Below are 22682 nucleotides of genomic sequence, written 5' to 3'. Positions count from 1 at the left end.
GGGTAAGATTGGTTCAGTGGCTTGTGTAGGCTTCTTGGTGGAGGGGACTGGCGCCTGTGTTCTGATGGATGGGGCTGGATCTTGTCTTTCTTATCAGCAGGACCACGTCAAGTGGTGTGTTTTGGGGTGTCTGTGAACTTACTATGATTTGGGGCAGCCTCTTTGCTAATGGGTGGGGTTGTGTTCCTGTCTTGCTAGTTGTTTGCCATTGGGCATCCAGCACTGGAGCTTGCTGACCCTTGGGTGGAGCTCGGTCTTACTGTTGAGACAAAGATCTCTGGGTGAGCTCTTGCCAATTGATGTTACTTGGGGCCAGGAGGTCTCAGGTGGTCCAATGTCCTGAACTCAGCTCTCCCACCTCAGAGGCTCAGGCCTGACACCAGGACAGGGAACCAAGACACTGTCAGCCACACAGCTCAGAAAAAAATGGAGAAAATAAATAAATTAATTAACTAATATAAAATTATTAAAAGAAAAAAGTTGTTAAAATAAAGAAGTAATAATAATTTTAAAAAGAGAGCAATGACACCAATAAAGAAATCCACCAATGATAACAAGCGCTAAAAACTATACTGTGATAAACGTAAAAATCAGTAAAAAGTCAGTCACACACAGCAAACCCCAAGTCTACAGTTGCTCCCAAAGTACACCACCTCAATTTTGGCTTGATTATTTGTATATTCAGGTATTCCACAGATGCAGGGTATGTCAAGTTGATTGTGGGGATTTAATCTGCTGCTCCTGAGACTTGGAGAAATTTCCTTTTCTCTTCTTTGTTCACACAGCTCTTGCTGTTCAGGTTTCATTTTGGCCCCACCTCTGTTTGTAGGTCACCCTCAGACGTCTGTTCACCGCCCAGACAGGAGGGGGTTAAATCAGCAGCTGATTAGGGGGCTCTGGCTCACTCATGCCGGGGGGAGGGAAGGGTACAGTAGTCATAATTAGAATGTGGGGTGAGCCTGCAGTCCAGAGCCCCATGTGAAGTTGCAACAGCCTGAGGTGCACGGTGTGTTCTCCCAGAGAAGTTGTCCCTGGATTACAGGACCGTGGCAGTGGTGGGCTGCACAGGCTTCCGGGGCAGGGTTGTGGATAGTGACCTGTGCTTGCACACAGGATTCTTGGTGGCTGCAGCAGCAGCATTAGCATTTCACGTCCATCTCTGGAGACTGAGCTGATAGCCACGGCTTGCTCCCATCTCTGGAGCTCGTTTAGCCGGTGCTCTGCCTTCTGTGGGTTGACAGAGAAGGAATCCCCTCTCCTCGCACACCCCAAAATCATGGTCTCTTGCCTCTTATGCAGGTCCAGACTTTTTCCCAGACTCTCTCCAGGTTAACTGTGGTGCCCTAGCCCCCTTCAGGCTGTGTTCACGCTGCCAACCCCAGTCCTCTCCCTGGGATCTGACCTCTGAAGCCTGAGCCTCAGCTCCCAGCAACCCCCCCACGGCAGGTGAGCAGACAAGCCTCTCAGGCTGGTGAGTGCTGGTCAGCACCAATCCTCTGTGTGGGAATCTCTCCACTTTGCCCTCTGCACCACTGTTGCTGCGCTCTCCTCTGTGGCTCCAAAGCTTTCCCCCCACCCACCCCTGTCTCCGCCAGTGAAGGAGCTTCCTAGTGTGTGAAAACTTTCCCTCCTTCACATCTCCCTCCCAGAGGTGCAGGTCTTGTCCCTATTCTTTTGTCTCTGTTTTTTCTTTTTTCTTTTGCCCTACCCAGGTATGTGTGGATTTTCTTGCCTTTTGGGAAATCTGAGGTCTTCTGCCAGCATTCAGTAGGTGTTCTGTAGGAGGTGTTCCACATGTAGATGCATTTTTGATGTATTTGTAGGGAAGAAGGTGATCTCCACATCTTACTCCTCCACCATCTTGAAGGTCCCCCCACTTGGATGTATTTAATTGTACTCAACAAACTTTGGATCATTGAATACCTCTTGTGTCATATGATTCTCAGCATTTGGTGGGTGTGTGCAGGGATGGAGAGATGGTGACTGACTGGAAGTTTTAATATAAAGTTCTGATAATTATGGATATGTCCGGAGAAGTTTATTGCTCCCACAATTAAGGCAAAACTCAGAGAAAAATTTATATGGCAATGGCTGGAGCTCAGGGTAGTGCTGCTTTTCTCCATTCTCAAGGCTTATTAGCACTTTAAAAAAAATGTGAATATCTGGGTGGATTTTGTATATTTTTAATTCACATCATACACCAGAAGTCTTCAAACTTTGAGAATCATAAAATTTACCTGGAAGCATGTGAGAATGCAGATAGCTTGGTCTTATACTTAGATTTTCTTTTAATAGATCTAGGTGGGGCCTAGAGATCTAATTTTTAATAAGTACTGTCTAGGTGATTCTTATGCGGGTGGTCCTGAATTTTGCATTCCAAAAGCTTGCTTAGCAGACAATTCCCACTCCAATGTAGAAACTGGACAAATTTAAAGCATTTAATAAAACTCTATTGGGCATCCTGATACTGTGCTAGGATTCAGGGATATAAAGTTAAATATAGCTAGTAGAGGGAGAGTATAAACACATACATGCACAAATGCACACACACCCCATACATACTGTAATATAGAATTATGTTCATCAAATATGTGTGTAAGAAAGTCACAGACCCAGAAGTAGGGAAAGTAAACTTGAAAAAACGTGAGGGCTAAGTCTTGAGATAAACTTTGCCTGGTTTTCAGTTTTGTCTGACACGTGCAGTAAAGGAGCTGTGTACTCAGTGAGGTGGGAAAAGTTTTTCTTCTTCTATTTTTGAGACTTCTTTCAAAATAATGAGTGCATCCATGAGGTCTTCAGGGACTTTAAAAGTAACAAATAAACCTAGTTTCAATCCATTCTCTGAACTAGGGTCTCTGAGAATGAGCCAGCTGTGAATTTAAAGCTACATTGGGGAAAATAGCTAACCACATGTAAAGATAAGCGTGGGCTTTAGGGGCAAATGACCTTTTGTTTTCAGAGGCTCTTCTCTCTGAATTTTCAGTCTAGGTTAATGACAGTGCCAATCAAGGACTTTCAGTTCCTTGAATGGTGAGGGGTAACACCCATAGAAAGTTATAAATATTATGAGGTTATTTTATGACTCATCACAACTTAGTTCTTATTACTCATAACTTCACAAGAAGGACAAATACAGAGCTCGATCTTTTGCAATATTAATCTTAATATTTTTAAATTATTTCCAGAATATCAACCTTTAGCATCATGAAATAGGACTCTATAATGGAGACGCTATTATAATATTGAATGACTGCAGGATTATTTACAAAGCCTAAAAAGAACAGGTTAATAATAATTTTGCTTTTAATAATAACATTTTATAGGTGGGGAATAAAAATGTTAAGGCAGATTCCCGATATAGTGTCTGACAAAAATGAATATTCATATGCCAGCTTCAAAGGCAGTAGAGGTTGCTTCTTGTTCCCCTGTGGAAGGTAGAGCCTCTTCTTGCTCAGTTTTGGTTACTGTTAGGTCTAGTCTCAGCAAATGAGACTAGGGATGCAAGTTTCTTTGTAGTTGGGGTGGAAAGGATGTAGTAATATCCAGGCTGCCCCATCCTCCCAGCCATCGTCTGTGATGCCTCAATTTTCTCTGGCACTTTTGGTACCAGTGAACAACCTCTTTCAGGAAGGAGGCCTCCCACCACACACTATTCATGTTGGCAGGAATACCCTATAGAGTTCTGGCTCACCGTGGGGTAGAAGTCTCACAAAATACGCTGGTGTGGGGGGTTGGCTAAAATGGTGGCAACTGAAGAGGGTGCCATATTCTCAATGACAGCAGAAGAGATGAGGAAAGTAAAGAAATTCATGGATGAAAAGCAGGTAGAGAGATGAGAATATTGGAGAAGGAAAAAGTGAAGGAAGTAGAGGAGGAGATGAAGTATCCATGGAGAGAGGAGAGAAGGTGGTGAAGGAAAATTAAGTGGTAGAGATGAAGGAGGGGACAAGGGCCTGGCCCCTGAATGTGATATCTTCAGAGACTTTCTTGAGTCTGGATTTAGGGACAGTGAATGTTCAGGCTGACAGCGTCTTCCTTCAATTGGAGCCCAAGTTTGGGCAAATGCAGTGGTACGTGGGTGAGGGTACAAGATTCATCAACCAAAAATATGGATGTGGACATTTGGAACAATCCACATCAAACAGTCATGCTTAAGGGCCACAATGTAGATTTGCTGAGGTTCATATTAATTAAGAATAAAGGAGTTCAGATAACCCAGGACAATCTACAACTTCAAGGTAATCTTTTGAGCAAACGCCTACTGCAGAAACAAGGTGATTATTAAAGAATATGAGATCAGAGCTTCTGGACAAGTGACATTTTTTTCCATTCCAAACATATGGTCAGGAGTCCTTCATCTGCAGGAGCAGGGCATCGCCTGTAACTTTTTCACCTGGTTCTCAGACCATAGCCTCTCAGGATCTGACAAGATTGTTCTTATTAAAGGAAAAATGTGGCCCAACTCCTACAATACCACCTGCTATATGAAGGGAAATCAGATTACTTTCAGAGGGCAGCCCAGGGACACACTCAAGGCTATTTGGGTACTAGTGTGGTTAACTCCTACTTCTGGAAATTATCCCTGCTCCAGGGTATTTTTATTACCTTCCACTTATTGTTCCACCTGTGCTTGGCCAACAGTGATGTTTACATGCTGGCGTTTCTGCACCTTGGCTCCTCTGGACTGCCAGTGCTCTCAACTTCAATAATGTAGCTTTTATGGCCATAGCCATCACTTTGTTTAAGCCAAGAAAATGATGCTAAAGACTGCACTGCTTTCATCTACATTGCTTGAGCATTTGTTTTTGTCAGGGCCTTCCTACTTGCTTTTGATATATGTACTCATGAGTCATATTTGAAGAGAGCAAGTTTATCTTCAAGAAACACAACCTCAACAACAATAAAAACCTGGGTTCATGCTTGCTGTCTGTGGCAAACTGTTCATCTTCAAGTAGGTCCAGTGGATGTTCCATAGCCCTATCATCTCTGCTTGGCCACTGCCATCTGGATTTTCATATTTGACCAGGAGCTTATTTCACCGACCCAGCTGCCGAGTACCTGGAAAAACAGGAATATAAACAGCAGAGATCTGCTGAGTATGTATGAAATAAAGGGGGAAATGTAAAAGGTCTCTAAATTTACCCAAGTATACAGTTTTTCCTGGTCTTCTGCTACTTACAAGTTTTCATGAAGGCCTGTGCCATGCTCTACCTTTTTCTGGCCAGCCTTTTGGATAATCTATGTCCATACCACCAACAATCCTCTTGTCTGGTTTCTAGTCATCAAGTACCTCCAGAACTGTTTTGTGGACTCAGGATGCCTGCCAATCATTAGAAAACTCCTCTACTGTACCCCTCTCATTGTCACTCAGGAACTGAACCTAATATAAGACAGGTGATTGGGCTGGCAGGTGTGACCCAAACCTCACAGCAAGCACAAATATGGTATCCTTTCTGAAAATCAAGTGTTCTTATCCACAATGACCTCATCATGCCCAGGTGACCAGGTGTTCTGTGAAATGCTAGAAGGGTAAAAGAAGACATTTTTCATTTTTAGGCTTACATCATAGTCCAACACCTCTCTTCTCTCTCCTTCCCACCTCCATTTCTTTTTTAAAGACTCTAGAGGCCAAAACCAGAAAGCAGAACAAGTAGAAAAGCAGACTTTTTTTTTTGATAAATCAATGCATTTAATATAAAATGGGCTCATAAAAATATAAAAGATGAGTAAATGTAAAGCATAATTTAGGAATTATTTATAAGTATGGTATAAAAATCCAGTATCCATAAAGGAAAAAAGTGGTACATTTGTCAGTAAAAATTCTAAAATATGTGTGTAACAAAAGTATCATTACAAAGTCAAAAGACCAACAAAACAAGACAAAAAAAATGCAAATCTCATGACAGAAAAAGGCCTTAGTATACAAATAATTCTTACAAATCTCTTAGAAAAATGCCAATCAAAAAATTTGGAAAGTTGGTTCAAAACTAGAATTATAAATGAACAACAAAAAAGGAAGACCCTCAAACTCAAAACTAAGAAAATTAAAATGGGAAACCATTTTTAGCTGATCCATTTGGCAAAGATTTGTTTTTTTGTTTGTTTTTGTATTCTTGAATTTTGTTTTATTTATTTATTTTTTATACAGCAGATTCTTGTTAGTTATCTATTTTATACTTATTAGTGTATATATGTCAATCTCAATCTCCCAATTCGTCCCACCACCACCTCCACCACCCCTGCTTTCCCCCCTTGGTGTCCATATGCTTCTTCTCTGCATCTGTGTCTCTATTTCTACCTTGCAAGCCAGTTCGTGTGTACCATTTTTCTAGATTCCACATAAATGTGTTAATATATGATATTTGTTTTTCTCTTTCTGACTTACTTCACTCTGTATGACAGTCTCTAGGTCCATCCATGTCTCTGCAAATGACCCAATTTCGTTCTTTTTATGGCTGAATAATATTCCATTGTATATATGTACCACTTCTTCTTTATTCATTCATTTGTCAATGGGCATTTAGGTTGCTTCCATGACCTAGCTATTGTAAATAGTGCTGCAAAGAACATTGGGATGCATGTGTCCTTTTGAATTATGGTTTTCTCTGGGTACATGCACAGTAGTGGGATTGCTGGGTCATATGGTAATTCTATTTTTAGTTTTTTAAGGAACCTCCATATTGTTCTCCATAGTGGCTGTATCAGTTTACATTCCCACCAACAGTGCAAGAGTGTTACCTTTTCTCCACACCCTCTCCAGCATTTCTTGTTTGTAGATTTTTTGACGGTGTCCATTCTAACTGGTTGGATGTGATACCTCATTGTAGTTTTGATTTGCCTTTCTCTAGTAATTAGCCTTGTCGATCACCTTTTCACGTACCTGTTGGCCATCTGTATGTCTTCTTTGGAGAAACGTCTACTTAGGTCTTCTGCCCATTTTTTGATTGGGTTGTTTGTTTTTTGATATTGAGCTGCATGAGCTGCTTGTATATTTTGGAGATTAATCCTTTGTCAGTTGCTTCATTTGCAAATATTTTCTCCCTTTCTGAAGGTTGTCTTTTTGTCTTGTTTATGGTTTCCTTTGCTGTGCAAAGGTTTTAAGTTTCATTAGTTCCCATTTGTTTATTTTTGTTTATATTTTCATTATTCTAGGAGGAGGATCAAAAAAGACCTTGCTGTGATTTATGTCATAGAGTGTTCTTCCTATGTTTTCCTCTAAGGGTTTTGTAGTGTCCAGTTTTACATTTAGGTCTTTAATCCATTTTGAGTTTGTTTTTGTGTATGGTGTTAGGGAATGTTCAGATTTCATTCTTTTACATGTAGCTGTACAGTTTTCCTAACACCAATTATTGAAGAGACTGTCTTTTCTCCATTGTATATTTTTGCATCCTTTGCCATAGACTAGTTGACCATATGTGCGTGGGTTTATCTCTGGGCTTTCTATCCTTTTCCATTGATCTATATTTCTGTTTTTATGACAGTACCATATTGTCTTGATTTGTAGCTAGTATAAAGGTACTATACTAGCTTTGTAGTATAATCTGAAGTCAGGGATTCCTCCAGCTCCGTTTTATTCCCTCAAGATTGCTTTGGCTATTCGGGGTCTTTTATGTATCCATACAAATTAAAAATTGTTTATTTCTAGTTCCGTAAACAATGCCATTGGTTATTTGATAGAGATTGCATTGAATCTGTAGATTGCTTTGGGTAGTATGGTCATTTTCACAATATTCATTCTTCCAGAACAAGAGCATGGTATGTCGCTTCATTTGTTGGTATCATCTTTGATTTCTTTCGTCAGTGTCTTATAGTTTTCTGCATACAGGTCTTTTACCTCCTTAGATAGATTTATTCCTACGTATTTTATTCTTTTTGTTGCAATGGTAAATGGGAGTGTTTCCTTAATTTCTCTTTCAGATTTTTCATCATTAGTGTATAGGAATGCAAGAGATTTCTGTGCATTAATTTTCTATCCTGCAACTTTACCAAATTCATTGATTAGCTCTAGTAGTTTTCTGGTGGCATCTTTAGGATTTTCTACATATAGTATCATGTCATCTGCAAACAGTGACAGTTTTACTTCTTCTTTCCAATTTGTGTTCCTTTTATTTCTTTTTCTTCTCTGATTGCCATAGCTAGGACTTCCAAAACTTTGTTGAATGATAGTGGTGAGAGTGGACATCCTTGTCTTGTTCCTGATCCTAGAGGAAATGTTTTCAGTTTTTCACCATTGAGAACAATGTTGGCTGTGGATTTGTCATATAATGCCTTTATTATATTGAGGTAGGTTCCCTCTATACCCACTTTCTGGAGAGTTTTTATCATAAATAGGTGATGAATTTTGTCAAAAGCTTTTTAGGCATCTATTGAGATGATCACATGGTTTTTATTCTTCAATTTGTTAAAATGGTGTATCACATTGATTGGTTTGCATATATTGAAGAATCCTTGCATCCCTGAGATAAATCCCACTTGATCATGGTGTATGATCCTTTTAATGTGTTGTTGGATTTTGTTTGCTACTAGTTTTTTGAGGATTTTGCATCTATATTCATCAGTGATATTGGTCTGTAATTTTCTTTTTTTGTAGTATCTTTTTCTGGTTTTGGTATCAGGGTATTGGTGGCCTCATACAATGAGTTTGAGAGTGTTCCTTCCTCTGAAATTTTTGGAAGAGTTTGTGAAGGATGGGTGTTAACTCTTCTCTGAATGTTTGATAGAATTCGCCTGTGAAGCCATCTGGTCCTGGACTTTTGTTTGTTGGAAGATTTTAAATCACAGTTTCAATTTCAGTGCTTGCAATTGTTCTGCTCATATTTTCTATTTCTTCCTGGTTCAATCTTGGAAGGTTATGCTTTTCTAAGATCTTTTCCTTTTCTTCCAGGTTGTCCATTTTATTTGCATATAGTTGCTTGTAGTAGTCTCTCATGATCCTTTTCATTTCTGCAGTGTCAGTTGTTACTTATCCTTTTTCATTTCTAATTCTGTTGATTTGAGTCTTCTCCCTTGTTTTCCTCATGAGTCTGGCTAATGGTTTATCGATTCCGTTTATCTTCTCAATGAACCTTCTTTTAGTTTTATTGATATTTCCTATTGTTTCCTTTATTTCTTTTTCATTTATTTCTGATCTGATCTTTATGATTTCTTTCCTTCTGCTTACTTTGTGTATTTTTTTTCTTCTTTCTCTAACTGCTTTAGGTGTAAGGTTAAGTTGTGTATTTGAGATTTTTCTTGTTTCTTGAGGTAGGATTGTATTGCTATAAACTTTCCTCTTGGAAATACTTTTGCTGCATCCCGTAGGTTTTGGATTGTCATGTTTTTGTTGTCATTTGTCTCTAGGTATTTTTGGATTTCCTCTTTGATTTCTTCAGTGATCTCTTGGTTATTTAGTAATGTATTGTTTAGCTTCCATGTGTTTGTGTTTTTTACGTTTTTTTCATTGTAATTTATTTCTAATCTCATAGCATTGTGGTCAGAAAAAATGCTTGATATGATTTCAGTTTTCTTAAATTTACTGAGTCTTGATTTGTGACCCAAGATGTGATCTATCCTGGAGAATGTTTTGTGTGCACTTGAGAAGAAAGAGTAATCTGCTCTTTTCAGGTGGAATGTTCTATAAATATCAATTAACTCCTTCTGGCATAACGTGTTATTTAAAGCTTGTGTTTCCTTATTTATTTTCATTTTGGATGATCTGTCCATTGGTATAAGTGAGGTGTTAAAGTCCCCCACGATTATTGTATTACTATCGATTTCCTCTTTTATAGCTGTTAGCATTTGCCTTATGTATTGAGGTGCTCCTATGCTGGGTGCATATATATTTATAACTGTTATATATTCTTCTTGGATTGACCCCTTGATCATGTAGTGTCCTTCCTTGTCTCTTGGAACATACTTTATTTTATAGTCTATTTCATCTGATATGAGTATTGCTACTCCAGCTTTCTTTTGATTGCCATTTGCATGGAATATCTTTTTCCATCCCCTCACTTTTGGTCTCTTTGTGTTCCTAGGTCTGAAGGGGGTCTCTTGTAGACAGCATATACACAGGTCTTTTTTTTTGTATCCATTCAGCGAGCTAGTTTTTTTTGGTTGGAGTATTTAATCCATTTACATTTAAGGTAATTATCAATATGTATGTTCCTATTACCATTTTCTTAATTATTTTGGGTTTGTTTTTGTAGGTCCTTTTCTTCTCTTGTGTTTCCCACTTAGAGAAGTTCCTTTAGCATTTGCTGTAGAACTGGTTTTGTGGTTCTGAATCTTCTTAGTTTTTGCTTGTCTGTAAAGCTTTTGATTTCTCCATCAAATCTGAATGAGATCCTTGCTGGGTAGAGTAATCTTGGTTTTCTGTTCTCCCTTTCATCACTTTAAATATATTGTGCCACACCCTTCTGGTTTGTAGAGTTTCTGCTGAGAAATCAGCTGTTAACCTTATGGGAGTTCCCTTGTATGTTATTTATCAGTTTTACCTTGCTGCTTTTAATAATTTTCCTTTGTCTTTAATTTTTGTCAATTTGATTACTATGTGTCTTGGCATGGTTCTCCTTGGGTTTATCCTGCCTGAGATTCTCTGTGCTTCCTGGCCTTGGGTGGCTATTTCCTTTCCCATGTTATGGAATTTTTCCACTATAGTCTCTTCAAATATTTTCTCAGGTCCTTTCTCTCTCTCTTCTCCTTCTGGGACCCCTATAATGCGAATGTGGTGTGTTTAATATTGTTCCAGAGGTCTTTTAGTCTGTCTTCATTTCTTTTCATTCTTTTTTATTTATTGTGTTCCACAGCAGTGATTTTCACCATTCTGTGTTCCAGGTCACTTATCTGGTCTTCTGCCTCAGTTATTCTGCTATTGAGTCCTTTTAGTGTATTTTTCATTTCAGTTATTGTACTGTTCATCTCTGTTTGTTTGTTCTTTGATTCTTCTAGGTCTTTGTTAAACATTCCTTGCATCTTCTTGATCTTTGCTTCCATTCTTTTTCTGAGGTCCTACATCATCTTCACTATCATTACTCTGAATATTTTTTGGAAAGTTGCCTATCTCCACTTCATTTAGTTGTTTTTCTGGGGTTTTATCTTGTTCCCTCATTTGGTACCTAGTCCTCTGCCTTTTCATTTTGTCTATCTTTCTTTGAATGTGGTTTTCATTCCACAGGCTGCTGGATTGTTGTTCTTCTTGCTCCTGTTGTCTTCCCTCTGCTGGATGAGGCTATCTAAGAGGCTAGTGCAAGCCTCCTGATGGTAGGAACTGGTGGTAGGTATAGCTTGGTGTTTCTGTGGTGGATAGAACTCAGTAAAACTTTAATCCACTTGTCTGCTGATGGATGGGACTGAGTTCCCTTCCTGCTGGTTGTTTGGCCTGAGGCAACCCAGTACTGGAGGCTACAGGATCTTTGGTGGGGCTAATGGTGGACTACGGGTGGTCTCATGCCAAGGAGTACTTCCCAGAACTTCTGCTGACTGTGTCCTTGTCCCTGTGGTGAGCCACAGCTGCTCCTCACCTCTGCAGGAGACCCTCCTACACTAGCAGGTAGGTTTGGTTCAGTCTCCTATGGCATCACTGCTCCTTCCCCCTGGATCCTGATGTGCACACTACTTTGTGTGTGCCCTCCAAGAATGGAGTGTCTGTTTCCTGCAGTCCTCTTGAAGTCCTGCAATAAAATCCCGCTAGCCTTCAGAGTTTGATTCTCTGGGAATTCCTCCTCCCATTGCCCAACGCCCAGGTTGGGAAGCCTGATGTGGGGCTCAGATCCTTCACTCCAGTGGGTGGACTTCTGTGGTATAATTGTTCTCCAGTTTGTGAGTCACCCACGCAGCGGTTATGGGATTTGATTTTGTTTTGATTGCACCCCTCCTACCATCTCATTGTGGCTTCTCCTTTGTCTTTCGACGTGGGGTACATTTTTTGGTGAGTTCCAGTGTCTTACTGTCAATGATTGTTGAGCACTTAGTTGTGATTCCAGTGTTCTCGCAAGAAGGCATGAGCACAAGTCCTTCTACTCTACCATCTTGAACCAATCTAGAAAAGCAGACTTTCTAATTTGTTTCTCCTCTTGATTGTGTCCAGATGAAGAGAGGGAGGCTGTCCAGTAAGGTAGACTGTCAGAGTTCTCTGACTCTTTACTATTATGCCCTCTCCCCAAACTCCCTTTCACAAGTTCTACAAAGTTCAAAGGAAGATAATCCCAGGACTATGGGATGGAAGGACTGAGGTGGTCATGAGTTTCATGGGGCAGAGATTATTTATTGCCCAGTTGTGTGCAGTGTTCTTGTAGGGTAATCCTAGCCCCAGTACCACCCTCACCCTTATTTACAACACACACAATCTTTCTTCCCCACTGTGCCCAAATTTCCAAGAAATTTCCCAGATAATTCTTGAACATTAATCTGGAGGGGAGGGAGAAGAAAACATGAGGATGAGCTTCTATTAGAAAGTATAAATAAATTATTTTAAATAATTAATCTAAAGCTAAAGTAAAGTAAATAAAAAGGGTGAATGCATAACTCTAAGAAGTTTATTTATACCACCTTTATTTCTTGAATAATGTAGGGAGTTTGATTATAAAGTGTTGAGAAGATATACTGAGATAGATGAATTCTTTAAAGTTTGATAAAAGCAGGTATAATAATATGTGGGACAACAGTTGTTACATAATATTTTTAGTATTTAAGCCTCCTCTTTTATGTTCAGAGAAGGATGTAAGGTTTTTCTGACATTTACATAAGCTCTATCTTCTCCATCTCCAAGTTTAGTTTAGTCATCTTTATTTTTATCTAATGTCATTTAAGAACAGGTTGGAGATACTGAAAATAAATGAGATGCACTATTTTAGATGGTGTCTATTAAAAAAACACTGAGACAATTATAAAGGAATTCAGATCATAGTCAACTTTTTGGACAGTTTTTTGGTAATATGTTTATAACGTCTACTTGTTTAACTTTGTTTTAACTCAAGGAAACAGCCTCAAAAGAAATTTAACTGATATATAATGCTTTCACATTCCCTGCTCCTTTTGAAGCAAAGTTGACATAATTTTGAAGGGAATCCAGTAAAATTTCCACATGTATTCAATTCTGCTAAATTCGTATAGACCTGACTTAGATGAAGGGAGAGGAGAAAAGAATAGAACTTTAATGGAAAGCTGCATTACTAAGGTGTTTCATCCAAGATTTTCAGGTTAAGATACTGAATATATCTACAAGGAAAGAAAAACATCTCAGGGATGTATTACTTGCACTTTACAGACATCTAGTTATTTGAAAATTTCTAAGCGATCACATATTCATTCATGTTCTCATTTGTACTATTCACCAGATATTTCCGACCCTTCTCTGAGCACAAGGTTGGTTGCATTTTCCCATCTCCTTTATGTCAAACATGGTCACGTGACTTGCTTTGACGAATGAATCATGAGAAAAAGCCATATACGTCACTTCTGGGAGGAAGCTTTAAGAGAGCTCTTAAGCTCATGTATAATCAGAACCTCTTTTCTTCTGACATGGCAACGAGCTTCAGATGAGGAGATTCTATTAGTGTTGTCCCTGGAGTGAAGAGATGTGGCACAATGTTTCTCTCCTCTACCCCAATCCCCTAACCCCCATGAATATGCAACATGAATCAGAAAAAAACCTTTGCTATTTTAGAGCATTACAATTTGCAGGTTGTATTGTTACTGCAGCATAATCTAGCCTGCCATGATGACAACAACATCTTTTAGAATTTTTTTTTTTTATGTTGGGTGTTTAAGAATAATTGTGAAAATTCCACATCTTAATCTATGGGTTTTTTGCTGTCTATTTCTTACCTAGCTCTTGATCCTATTATTTCTGATAGCTAGTCTGGATTTAAATATTTGGAAACTAAATGTTATGTAATCTTACATGAATGGATTTTAATATGAATTTCTTATATTTATGTTGTGTGCTTAATTTGATTTTTTTTTTTTGGTCATTTGTTAACATATTGGTCCATCTTCCCCATACTATTACATTATATATACCTAAGGAGAAAGTACAACATATAACTAACTAATCTTTATATATGCCTATGGTACAAATTCTAGAAATACACATTTAGTGGTATTCAATAAATTTTTACTGAAATGATAGTGGAGATAATACTGATGAGAAGTTTGATGATGATAGAGACTCCAAGAAAAGATCATGCTCCAGGAACATGCATGTTCAGAGTGACTGGAGAGCAGTTCAATTTATACAAATAATTTACTGCTTATGTGTTCTAATATTTGAAAATCAGAAGTTAGTTTCAAATTATATAACTAACAGCATTCTAGATGTTTTAATTGTATAGAAATACAAAAGTATGAGATAAATCTGAGGTTTAGCAAAAGACATTGTGTTTTTAGGGGGAAATGGTAAATGACCACATTTCAGATGTTTGCTATTTGCTGGTTTTCTTCCTCAATGAGAGTTTTTGGTGGAAGTATATTTTAGTATTTAGAATAAAACTTTTGCTGACTCACATTGCATCATCTTTCTGTTCTTACCATACAATTTTAATTTCCATTTTCTGCCCTCAGAAAACAGATCCTGAAGTGAAGATGTGGAACTTCGTGATAGGTCTGAGTGTATTTGAATCATTTTTGATGCATATTTCCTGATAAGATTCAGATAATCATTGATAATTTTGGCATCTCTAGTTTCATGAGATTCATAAGTGCTGTCATCACATTCCCTAGATTTGTGCTCACAGAATTTAATGCAGAGAAGCTTTTTAATATTAAAGTGTTAGGATTCATTCACATGAAATGTAATTATTGTTGTTAAATCTTAACTAATAGAATATTTTGTAATTCTTCTTATATTTATGATAGAAGCATCTCCAGTAATTTAGAGGCAATTTTTTCCTACCCAGATCTACATGGCACACAGGTCTACATGGTGCTCATAAAATAAATGGGGCAAATGAGCAACTGATTAGAATAACTGTTATTGTAATCATAGTTAAATATGGTTGATTATTTATTCATTTGATAGTTATTTATTAAATAGCTATATTTAAGACACTATCGTGAGCACTATGAGTACAGACATTAAAAGGATATGATCCCATTCTTAAAGAGCTCACTTTGTAGCTGTGGATACATATTGATTATATATTGATACATATTGATTATAACCTATGATGAAAGCTATAATATAGAGGTGTGCTGTTGAAACAGAGTAGAAGAAAGGATTAGTTTTGCTACTAAGAACTAATGGAAGGACCATGGAGTGATTCACAGAAAAAGTGATATTGGAATTGGACATTTAATGCAATATTTCATCACTTTTCTCTAATTAAAATATTAGAGCTGTTGAACATAATCACCATATCTACCTTGGATAATTAGAAAACTTTCCTCTAGAAATGAGTTGTGCCTAACTTTTATACCATGTTCTATGCTTTGGAATTTTGGAAGTTTTAACCCTGGGGAAATATTGAAAATATTTAGCAATCACAATAGCCATTCAAAATGGTTGCTGACATGGTCTGGAAAGACTCTTGACAGTGCCTGTTAACTCTTTAATTGTAAGATTATGGATGGGTTTCTGTGCATGAATTTCTCATCTCTCAAATATAACCAATACTAGTTTCTTCCATTTAGGATATTTGTGAGGATTTAATGAGATAATGCATGTAAAGCAGTTGATGCAATTAATGGTCGAGAGTATGAATTCAAGAAGTGTTATGTGTTATAATTATTAAGAGTAAATAAGAATAGACTAGACAACAAATTACAGATATATCAAAAAGTGTGACACCTGAAACTAACACAACATTGTAAATCAGCTATACTTCAATTAAAAAAATAAAAATAAACACTAAAAAGTGTGGAGTAATTGGGAAAAACTGCAAAAAACTTACTTTCCAGTGAAGGTCTACTTGAAGGTTTGAAGGAGATGAGAGAGTGTCTTTGTAAAAAGTCATTATTTGGAAAATATCCAGGCAAAACAGTGACAATTCTATTTTTGTGAGGGATAATTATTTTATATTCTAGTTGTTTCTGATTTCAATGATCATCTATGGTGTTAATGTTGATGAACAAACAGCTCTGGAGTGACATGTTAGTATTTGACTCTGGCTGTTTGCAAACTCTTTTATGATTATACTCTGTTGTCTAATTGCTTGATTTATTGGTGTTTTGATGATATGTTTTCCAGCAACATTTGTGATTGCAGATAACTATTTCTACTTTGGCTCATTATCATACATTTGCATTTGATTTGTCTGGCTGCTGCAGGTGGAAACAATAGGTGATGCATACTGTGTTGCTGCAGGGCTCCACAGAAAAAGCCTCTGCCATGCTAAACCCATTGCTCTGATGGCCCTGAAGATGATGGAACTTTCTGAAGAGGTGCTGACACCTGATGGAAGACCAATTCAGGTAAGCTTCTCAACAGTTTTGTTTGAGTAGTAATGCACCTTTAACTGAAGAAGGCAAGAAATTCCCTTCTGAATTCTACATACTATAATTTACAGATCTAGATAAGCCAGTTGTTCAAGAAGGAGGGAATACTAGAGATAACTCATAAACCCAGGAAATGAACAAATGGAATATGACCCAAAATAGGAAAAGTTTTGTGGAAGACAAATTACTATGGGGACAAAAAAAAAAGAGCTAAAGGATTAAACCAAGGAAGGAACCTGCTGTCAGTGACCAATTCACCAACACCAAGCAACAGTGATGGTGAGAGTCAGTTCTGAGAGATAATCCAAAGAGCAAGAAATAAGAAGCAAGAAATTGGAGGACCTGAACAACTTCCTGTGGATAGTGTACAGGTATTCTTATGAAGCCTTAGGCCTCAGGGTTACTTCTGAAATTTTTTTTATGTGTCAGAGCTTGAAGGTTGGAGCCCAAGACTGAGGAAACATCAGAAACTGTGGAAAATGTAGCTTCTCGTGTATTGTACTCTTTTTGGTACTGATAGCTGTCTGAAATCTAGGATCTACCTCTGAGAATGGATGAGGTCACCTAGCTATATTTCTGCAAGCACCTGATAGATCCCAGAAATGTTTTTACTATGAATCCTTATAAGCCAAAAATCTTGTATTTGGCAAAGTAACCTTGAATTCAAGGCAGCCTTTTTATAACAGTTCATCAACCATGGGTTAAAAAATACAGAAAAAAGCCTCAAAATGTGAATATATTCCTAGTTTGGCACTATGGCAAAGTAGATACTCTGAGTGACCCTTCTGATTAAAATGTAGTGTTAAATAGTTTACAAATAGTAGCTTTTTGAAAGTTACTAAGCATATCACTGAACTCAGGAAAGAGAGAAATGTGTCAATCACATTATATATATAGATAGAACAAAATTTAAGTGGTGAATTTAAGTCCTCTGTCATTAACAGTGATAATAGGAAACACTATCCTTCCATGAAGAAAGTCAACTTCAATTCCCTCTTCAAAGAATTTCCACAAAGTTCTCTGAAAAATGACTGCCTAATACTAAAAACAAAACAAAATAAAACAAAGGGAAAAAATCACACACTCACACAGGAAAACAAAGTACTATGGGTTAAGAACCAGTAGAAACAGGAGATGAGAAAAACAGATCTGGAGTTGTCAAATATCAAAATTATTGGACACAGAATCAAAATGACAATGCTTAAAATAATTAAAGAAATAAAAGAGAAGCTTCACTACCACATGTAAAATAGACATCTAGTGGGAACCTGCTGTATAGCACAGGGAGCTCAGCTTGGTGTGTTGTGATGACCTAGATGGGTGGGATGGGGCGGGTGGGGGGGTGGGAGGGAGGTCCAAGAGGGAGGGGATATATGTATAAATATAGCTGATTCACTTTGTTGTACAGCAGAAACTAACACAATATTGTAAAGCAATTATACCCTAATTAAAAAAAAAAAAAAAAAAACAAGGCTGGAACAACTAGGTTTGAAAATGAACCAGAGAATTTCTAAGCAATCAACAGAATACCAAAAGAAACAAACAAACAAAAACCAAAAATCGAGCAAACTAAAACAAAAAATCTCTCAGTGGATGAGTTTAGAAGCAAATTAGATACAGCTGAAGAAAGTTCCCATAAGTAAGTCCAGAGAATTAAAAATGGGGAAATATGAATAAAAGAATGTAAAATATGTAGGAGACATTATACATTCAGTTGGAATTATCTCCACATGACGATAATAGAGGGAATGCAAAAAAAAGCATTTTTTTTCTGGAATTATTAAAAGACACTAATCAATTCTCAGACACAGTAATCCTAAAGAATTCTACAAAAGAGAAATCATAAGAATCCAAAAGTATCTCTTTTTTTTTACATTAAGTACATTAAAGTCTTTTTTATTTTTTAAATAATTCCATTTTAATTTATTTTTTGTGTTTCACTTCATTTGTATTTAATTCCATAATACACCTGTGATTTATATAATGGTACATATATATATATATATGTGAGGTATAGTTGATTTACAATATTATATTAGTTTCAAGTGTATGACATGGTGATTCAAAATTTTTATAGATTATACTCAATTTATAGTTATTATAAGATATTGGCTATATCTCCTGTGCTGTAAAATATATCCTTATAGCTTATTTATTTTATACATAGTAATTTGTACTTCTTAATCCCCTACCCCTATCTTGCCCCTCCCTTCTTCCTTCTCCCCACTGGTAACCAGTAGTTTGTTTTCTATATCTGTGAGTCTGTTTCTTTTTTGTTATATTCCTTAGTTTGTTTTATTTTTTTAGATTCCACATATAAGTGATAACATACGGTATTTGTCTTTGTCTGACTAATATCACTAAGTATAATACCCTCCAGGTCCATCCATGTTGTAGCAAATGGCAAAATTTCATTCATTTTTATGTCTGAGTAGTATTCTGTAGTATATATATATATCACATCTTCTTTATCCATTCATCTGTTGATGGACACTTAGAATGCTTCCATATCTTGGCAATTGTAAGTAATGCTGCCATGAACATTGGGATGCATGTATCTTTTCAAATAAGGGTTTTTGTTTTCTTCAGCTATATACCCAGGAGTGGAATTGCTGGATCATGTGTTAGCTCTAGTTTTAGTTTTTTGAGGACGCTCCAAACTGTTTTGCACTGTAACTACACAAATTCACATTTCCGTCAACACTGTACAAGAGTTCCCTTTTCTCCACATCCTCTCCAACATTTGTTATTGTGGTCTTTTTGATGATAGCCATTCTGGCAGGTGTGAAGTAATATCTCATTGCAGTTTTAACTTGCATTTTTCTCATGTCTAGGGATGTTGGGCATCTTTTCATGTGCCTGTTGGTCATCTGTATATCTTCTTTGGAAAAATATCTGTTCAGGTCTTTTGCACATTTTTTAATTAGGTTGCTTATTTTTTTGACATTGAGTTGTATGAGCTGTTTATATATTTTATATATTAACTGCTTATCAATCATATTACTTGCAAATATTTTCTCCCATTCAGTGGTTGTCTTTTCATTTTGTCCATGGTTTCCTTTGCTGTGCAAAAGTTTTTAACAAAACTAAACATATCTTAATGAGACTGCAGTACTTGAGAGAAAAAGAGAACTTGATAAATGACAGAGGTGACATTCATCAATGGGGAAATAATGGGCTATTCAATAAATGTTTGGGGGCCAATTGGTTATCCATGTAAAGAAAATATATAACTGCACTTCATGTGTCTGCACATAAGTCAGTTCCACGTGGGTAAATATTATAGGCTACAGAATATAATTATAAATTTATAATTAGGAATTTTAAAAAACACCTCACTGTTCTTTATTTATTGATTTTTTTGAAATATAATTGACATACAATATGTTAGTTTCAGGTGTACTACATAATGATTTGACACTTGCATGCAATATGATATAATTAGAAATTTGACTTAGAGTAGGGAAGAATTTTTTGGAGACTAGGCAGGTCAAAAACTTTCAAACCATAAAGGAAAATGTGGATAACTTTTACTACATTAAAATTAAAACTTTTCTGTTGTCAAAGAACACCTAAAGAGAATAAAAAGTCAACCACAAACTAGGAGAATATTTTGCAATACATATAACCAATAAAAATATCGTTGGTTAACCTCATCAGTATTCAGATTAGATATATTAATAACACTATGATAAAGTTTTCCCACCTACTAGTTTGGCACAACTTTGAAAGTCTGACAGTGACACTGTTGCTGAGGAGTTAGAGTAGCAAGAAATCTCACACAGAGTTGGTGGGAGTATAAATGGTACAATTTACTTGGCATTAACTAGTAAAATTTAACTTGTGCCTTTCTTACAACCCAGTAAGCCCTCTCCTAAATGTTTGCTTCAGGGAAGTAGTTGTGCATGTGTAGCAGAAGTCACACACAAGATTATTCACAGAAATACTTTCATAATAGCCTGAAACTGGAGATAACTTAAATATCCATTTAATAATAGAATGTATAAACTGTGATACATTTATACCTCAGTATACCATACAGCTGGGAAAATGAATGACTTCAGGAACTGAACATCAGATGGATGGATGTCAAAAACAATATAGTACAAAAGAAGCAAGTCATGGAGCAATTCTATAGAATTATTCCATTTAATTAAATTTCAAAACTAGAAAAATTGAAAAAATAATGCTATTTTGAAATACCTACCTTGAAGGAGAAAGTGGAAAGTAAGGAATGATTAATACAAAATTCAAGATGTTGCTTTCTGTAAGAGAAAGTAAAACAATGATGGGATGAGGGAGCATGCAATAGGGAAGGTGGACATAGGAATTATAGTGAAAAATTATTAATTTTATTACTATTCTTTAATGTGCACATATATGTATACATTTGAAAATTTAAAAACATGGAGAGAGAGTTTTCAAGCCAATCCCACCAGTGGTGAAAACATGAAAGCAAGGAACAGTAAAAATTTTTAAAAATCTAAGTTTAAGTTCCCTAGGACATAATTATTGAATTACTCAAGTGTGTGAATGACACTCCTACAACTGCCAGGGAAAACAAACAAAAGGAATGCTGTCTCAAATCTGAAGCAAACTGCAAAAATACACATTCCAGATGGAATTCATATCACTTCTTAAATTTTCAAGGCTACCAGCTGAGCAGACTTATCATTTGGGATTGTTTTTCTATGTTGGATTTTCTTTTATAGGAGATATAATGTTTACATTGAGTCAGCATTGTCAAAGCAAACTTAAAATACCATAAAACCAAACCAGGGAATTGTTGTTTTACAATGTGCTCATCCATATTTTCATTTGTGGAATATAACGTTAGCTGTGTCTTATTAATTAGTTTTATCAAATCAGAAGAGGAAGTGTCAATAAAGATTTAATAAGAATGCAGAAAGAGAATTCAAAATAATAAAATCACCTTAATTTTAGCTTCATTACTAATTTATATTATTTGTAAAGTTTGGAATTTTTTTTTAGCATCTTAATTTGGTTTTCAATTGGCTTCTAACTTGTTACCATGGGAATGTTTCTAAACTTATTGAAAGAATCTTTCATTAAACATGCTTGGTTGTTACAGTAGAGTTGATATGTGATCAGTTGATTGTTTACTTCAAACTAAGTTTTTAGGCTTTTTAATATTTAACTTATTTGACTTGCAATAATTTCTGAAAACAAAGGAAAACTCCCCCAAACCTCTGAAATTTTGAAAAATAAATTACTAATTTTATATGGTTTTATAAACCAATGAGGCACCTCTCATGATGGGAAATAGGAATCTGAATTATCAATTATACTTCCTTGCAAATTGTCGATAATGTCCTTGAATCATTAACTGTAAAATTGACGAGGTTAAATTTTTTAATTTTAAAAATTACTAGAGTACTTCACTGGTGGCACAATGGTTATGAATCCACCTGCCAGGACTTACCTAGTGGCACAGTAGTTGGGAATCTGCTTGCCAATGCAGGGGACATGTGTTCAAGCCCTGGTCCGGGAAGATCCCACATGCCATGGAGCAACTAAGCCCATGCGCCACAACTACTGAGCCTGTGCTCTAGAGCCTGCGAGCCACAACTACTGAGCCCACGTGCCACAGCTACTGAAGCCCGCACACCTAGAGCCGGTGCTCCACAACAAGAGAAGCCACTGCAATGAGAAGCCTGTGCACTGCAGTGAAGAGTAGCCCCCGCTCTCCGCAACTAGAGAAAGCCCACGCACAACAACGAAGACCCAACGTAGCCAAAAATGAATAAATAAAAAATAAATTTATTAAAAAAAGAAAGAATCTGCCTGCCAATGCAGGGGACATGGGTTTGATCGCTGGTCCAGGAAGATCCCACATGCCGTGGAGCAAATAAGCCCGTGTGCCACAACTACTGAGCCTGTGCTCTAGAGCCTGTGAGCCACAACTACTAAGCCCACGTGCTACAGCTACTGACGCCTGTGCTTCTAGGGCCTGTGCTCCACAACAAGAGAAGCCACCGCAATGAGAAGCCTGCACACTGCAACAAATAGTAGCCCCCACTCGCCGCAACTAGAGAAAGCCTGCGCTCAACAACGAAGACCCAACACAGCCAAAATAAATAAATATACAAACAAATAAATAAATAAAATTAATAATAAAATAAATAAAAATTACCAGAGAATATAGCATTTTACTTATTCAGTTTAAAATACTCAAGCAAATTATTTTTCTATAAGTACTCTAATAAAAAGAGGCTAGTTCTAGACTGGTTCTATCTAAAAAGTTCTATCTA

At 36.8% G+C, this 22682-nt stretch overlaps 1 protein-coding gene across 2 annotated transcripts in view; it reads left to right on the top strand.

The window, feature by feature from the left end:
* Nucleotides 1–22682, top strand: part of GUCY1A2 (guanylate cyclase 1 soluble subunit alpha 2) — a 401728-nt gene that overhangs the window by 250659 nt on the left and 128387 nt on the right. The window contains exon 6 of one of the 2 annotated variants that reach the window (XM_068555643.1): nucleotides 16243–16386. In XM_068555643.1, the coding sequence (XP_068411744.1) occupies nucleotides 16243–16386 (144 nt within the window). Of the gene's footprint in view, nucleotides 1–16242; nucleotides 16409–22682 lie in introns of both variants that reach the window. The other variant, XM_068555642.1, reaches the window with a different exon arrangement.

The sequence above is a fragment of the Eschrichtius robustus genome, chromosome 11 (genome assembly GCF_028021215.1).
Source record: "Eschrichtius robustus isolate mEscRob2 chromosome 11, mEscRob2.pri, whole genome shotgun sequence".
Lineage (NCBI taxonomy): Eukaryota > Metazoa > Chordata > Mammalia > Artiodactyla > Eschrichtiidae > Eschrichtius > Eschrichtius robustus.
This window is presented reverse-complemented; position numbering and strand designations above follow the sequence as displayed.